Source organism: Vicia villosa, unplaced genomic scaffold (genome assembly GCF_029867415.1).
Source record: "Vicia villosa cultivar HV-30 ecotype Madison, WI unplaced genomic scaffold, Vvil1.0 ctg.001995F_1_1, whole genome shotgun sequence".
In the NCBI taxonomy this organism is placed as follows: Eukaryota; Viridiplantae; Streptophyta; class Magnoliopsida; order Fabales; family Fabaceae; genus Vicia; species Vicia villosa.
The window spans coordinates 42,083-45,985 of record NW_026705805.1 but is presented as its reverse complement, the minus strand read 5'-3'; the positions used below and the strand labels follow the sequence as shown (position 1 = coordinate 45,985).

The 3,903-nt window shown below is 29.2% G+C and overlaps 1 protein-coding gene across 1 annotated transcript; it reads right to left on the bottom strand.

The window, feature by feature from the left end:
- Positions 1 to 941: 941 nt before the first annotated feature.
- LOC131637435 (glutaredoxin-C3-like) lies at positions 942 to 1,689 on the bottom strand. Its single transcript, XM_058908022.1, has one exon. It carries the CDS (start codon positions 1,596 to 1,598, stop codon positions 1,221 to 1,223), a length of 378 nt encoding a protein of 125 aa, XP_058764005.1. The 5' UTR covers positions 1,599 to 1,689; the 3' UTR covers positions 942 to 1,220.
- Positions 1,690 to 3,903: the final 2,214 nt, after the last annotated feature.

Genomic DNA, 3,903 nt, shown 5'->3' with positions numbered 1-3,903 from the left:
TGACTACAGCATGCACACTTCGACACCAGCATGTGAACAATCCTTCGACTTCATGCTTAACTCTGTCGAACTGTCGAACCAAGAAGCTACCCTTCGACAATACTAGAGTTCGATCCAATATCTCACAATAATCATGTCATAATCTTCTCCATTAATATTCTCATTAGGTTTTTTGAGTTTCCAACAAATAAAACATTGTCTCCAAAACTCTATCTGCCTTACCACTTTCCTTTGAGTATCGAAGTTCTAATTTGTACACTTCAAACTTTATCATTACATTAGTTTTTTTTAATAAATTTAAATGAGTATTCTCATTAGCTTCTGTCTGACTACAGACTTAGATCCTCTATTTCATTTTTCTCTCCTTCCCTCTCCATCCTCTCTATCTCTCTCTTAATCTTACTCTCACTCATGAATATAAAACAAAATTTAATCAAGAGAGAGAATGAAATTAAGAAAGATAGAGAGGATGGAGAGGGAAGGAGAGAAAAATGAAGGAGAGGATCCAAAGTGGTCCAACTACATAGGAACTTTTCTATTGTTTTTTTCATTCATAAAAATTGACCACCCTTTATTTATGCGATTTAAATATACACTTTTCATAACATATATAATGCGAACATAGTAATTTTTTCCAATAAATAAAGACTATAAAGTGGTCAAAGTAAAAGGGCATTGACGTCACTTCATGTCTAGCCTGAACACGCCAAGGGGAGCAAGAAAAAAGTACATGACATTGAAAGCGACAATTTTGTCAAACACGACACCGTTTCAATTTCAACCACCGTCCACAAGTTCAATTTTCATGTTCCACATCCACTCAAAACACAATATAATTATTATTTGTAACTAAGATTATTATAATAAAGTCCAAATTCAAACAATGTATCATAGCATAAAATATTCCAAGACAAAAATAAATAGTAAAATTAGTTCATATTTTGTTCTTCCAATATGCTTTTTGTCTTTACATAGGAAGGAAACCATAAAGAAAACCATAACAAACCCAAATTCCAACCAAGAAAAAAAAAACCTAAACTATAAAATAAAAAACACAACAAGACTCAAAAGTACTACAAAGGTTGTTTAATTAACTAAAAAAAAAAAAATCCAAAATGGAATTTGAAGAGTCTCATAAAAAACCTACTTGATCCTCTTCCTCAACCTTGTTACTTTTGATGATAAAATAGCACTAATAGTATAATGAAGAGTTTCATTTTTCAAAGCCAAAGAGCACCAGCTTGTTTGAGAAGAGGAACAAGAGAGCCATTAATATGACAACCCATGACTCTATCCATAGTACCAATGAGTTTACCACCGATGAAGACAACAGGGACAACGTTGGAAGTACCAAGTAGTCTCATGAGTGCCCTTTCAAGTTCTTTGCCTCTTGGATCTTCATCGAGTTCATGAACGGCTGGATTCACTCCCATTCCACAGAATAGTCTCTTGATTGCATGACACATGCAGCATGTGCTTATGCTGAATATCACAACAGCGTTTTCTGATGCTAATCTCTCTATTCGTTCTAAGGGGTCGCCCATCATTGTTGTTGGGTTCATGTGATAGGTTCCCCATGATTCTGTTTGGTAATGCATTTTTTGAGAAGATGAAAATAGGAGAATGTATTGTGTATGAGGTTGTTGAGAATGAGAAGAATGTGAATGTGTGAGAAATGGTTGAGGTGAGAGTCGATATTTATAGAGAGGTTTTGTTTATAGGATGTAAGAGAGAATAAGAGAATATATCACATCTTAAGGCTATATGTGAGTGGATTATCGATTGTGTTTTTATCTTTCTTTTTTTTTCTCTTAAAATCATGGGGTGTGCTATGTTTTCTTTTTCTCTATTCCATAATATTATAACAATATGATGTTGAAAAAGTACATAAAGTTGGTCACACTCTAGCTCATATATGTGTGAGAGAGACAAGGAGAGGATTATGCGAGAAACATTTTTTATGGAGTTATTTATTTATCAGTTTTAGGCAGTATATAATAATGGAATGTGTTTATTTGGTTAAGCATGAGACATGCAGTTCTTCTTGGGCAAGATGATTATGTTAGGAAAAAGGGTTGTGTCAATAATTACATATAATTAAGGAGGTCCTAATCTATTTTTAAAATTTGAGTAGATGTCTTAAAATATTTGAGGTTCTAATTAACGTCGAATCGTAAAAATAATTAAATTATTAAGAGTGATAGAGGGGTATGTTTGTCTTATTTATTTAGGTTTGGCATGCAACAACCCACATGCAAATATGCTTGGCGGACATAATTAAGGGTGCGGATCAAAAACTCTAATTCATCTTGAAAAATGAAGGTAGGGCGAGACGACCCGCAGACATTAAATTTTTTAAGTTTAAAAATATAAAATTTATGTTAATGCACACGACCGTATAAAAAAAAGGACGAGACAAAATAATGTGCAAACCTAAAACTTTAGTATGTTTTGAAAAAAATCTATGAGCAAAACAGACATGTTCCACATGCCGAACATGTTTTGTCGTCCCTATAAACTATTATGTTTAATAATCAAACTTGTATTTGCACAAATCATCTTCGTATTGAAATAAATAACAAATAAATTAAATTAAAATTTAACCAAACTTAAATTAAAAATAAAAAATATAATTAAAATTATGTTTATCAGTAAATTATATAAATTTAATTTTTTAGTTTGATTAGAAATAAACTGTTTGTTTCTTCACTGTTTATCATTCCGAATCAATATATTTAATTAATAAATTATTTTGATTCAATTATAAGTAAATTAAAAAAAAAATCAATTTGATTGGGATGATGTTTTATTTTTATAATGGTTTGATTTATTGATTTAACTATATACCACGATGGATTCTAATATTATTTTAAAATTTGAGTTCTTCTAAATTTAACTTTTATTAAAAACTAATATATAGATCAAAATTGTTAACCTAAAGAATTTAAATAACTTTGTTTTATCCATGACAAATTGACTCATAATTATATCCATTTTGATTAGAATTGTTAACTATTTATAGATACATATGTTTAAATCATATTTATGCAACCTGTAAATTCTCAACATGTATTAATTTATACCTCAACAAAGGTGTTCTATATTTATTTATTTATTACTTTTTACTTATATTGGGTATATAAGTTAGCTTAGTGATAAATTGAAGAAAGAAGGATATAGAAAATAGAAAGGTAAAGGGGACAGAGAGGACAGCTTTAACATAAGGGAGTTGTTGGTAATAGACGGCTGAATGCGTCCTTGTTGTCGGCCCTACACGATCAAAAGGCACAAAAATGGACATCACAAAACCTCATCTGTTCTTTCTGTATCTCTGTTTCTTACCAATTTCAAACCTTGATGCAAGTGATTTTTCTTTTTCATTTCTTTACTTTTTGTCACTCCATTCTCCTACCTATCAAGTACTACTTTTTCTTTGTCCTCTACACCAATTAATTAAGCATACTTTTGTGATGTTAAGCCCCTCCCTCATTCACAGGACTTTGATAATATATACTTAAGCTCAAATTAACTAAAGGTATCATATATTACTAGAACAAATGTGATAAATGATAGCTTTGTTTTATCTTAAAAAAATAAAAAAAATTCTATGTTTAAAAATGGACTTTTTTAAAATATTATAAATTTTTAAATTTTTTAAATTGAAAGACTAATTTTAACATTGTATAACATAAACATGAAGATTAAAACATAGTCGAAATTATAATTTTTAGAAAAAGTAGTATTTTAAAAATGATTTTTATGAAAAGAGGTATTTGAAATATCTTCAAATTTAAATAAAATTTTAAAATTTTAATACCTAAAAGAAATTTCAATAAAATAATTATTTAAACCAAATCTTCATTTGAAATTGTTATGAAAAGTTTTTATTTTTTTATTTTTTTA

What these genes read in the sequence shown, in the direction of transcription:
- LOC131637435 (XM_058908022.1), bottom strand. Translation starts at nt 1,598, where the DNA reads ATGCATTACCAAACAGAATCATGGGGAACCTATCACATGAACCCAACA.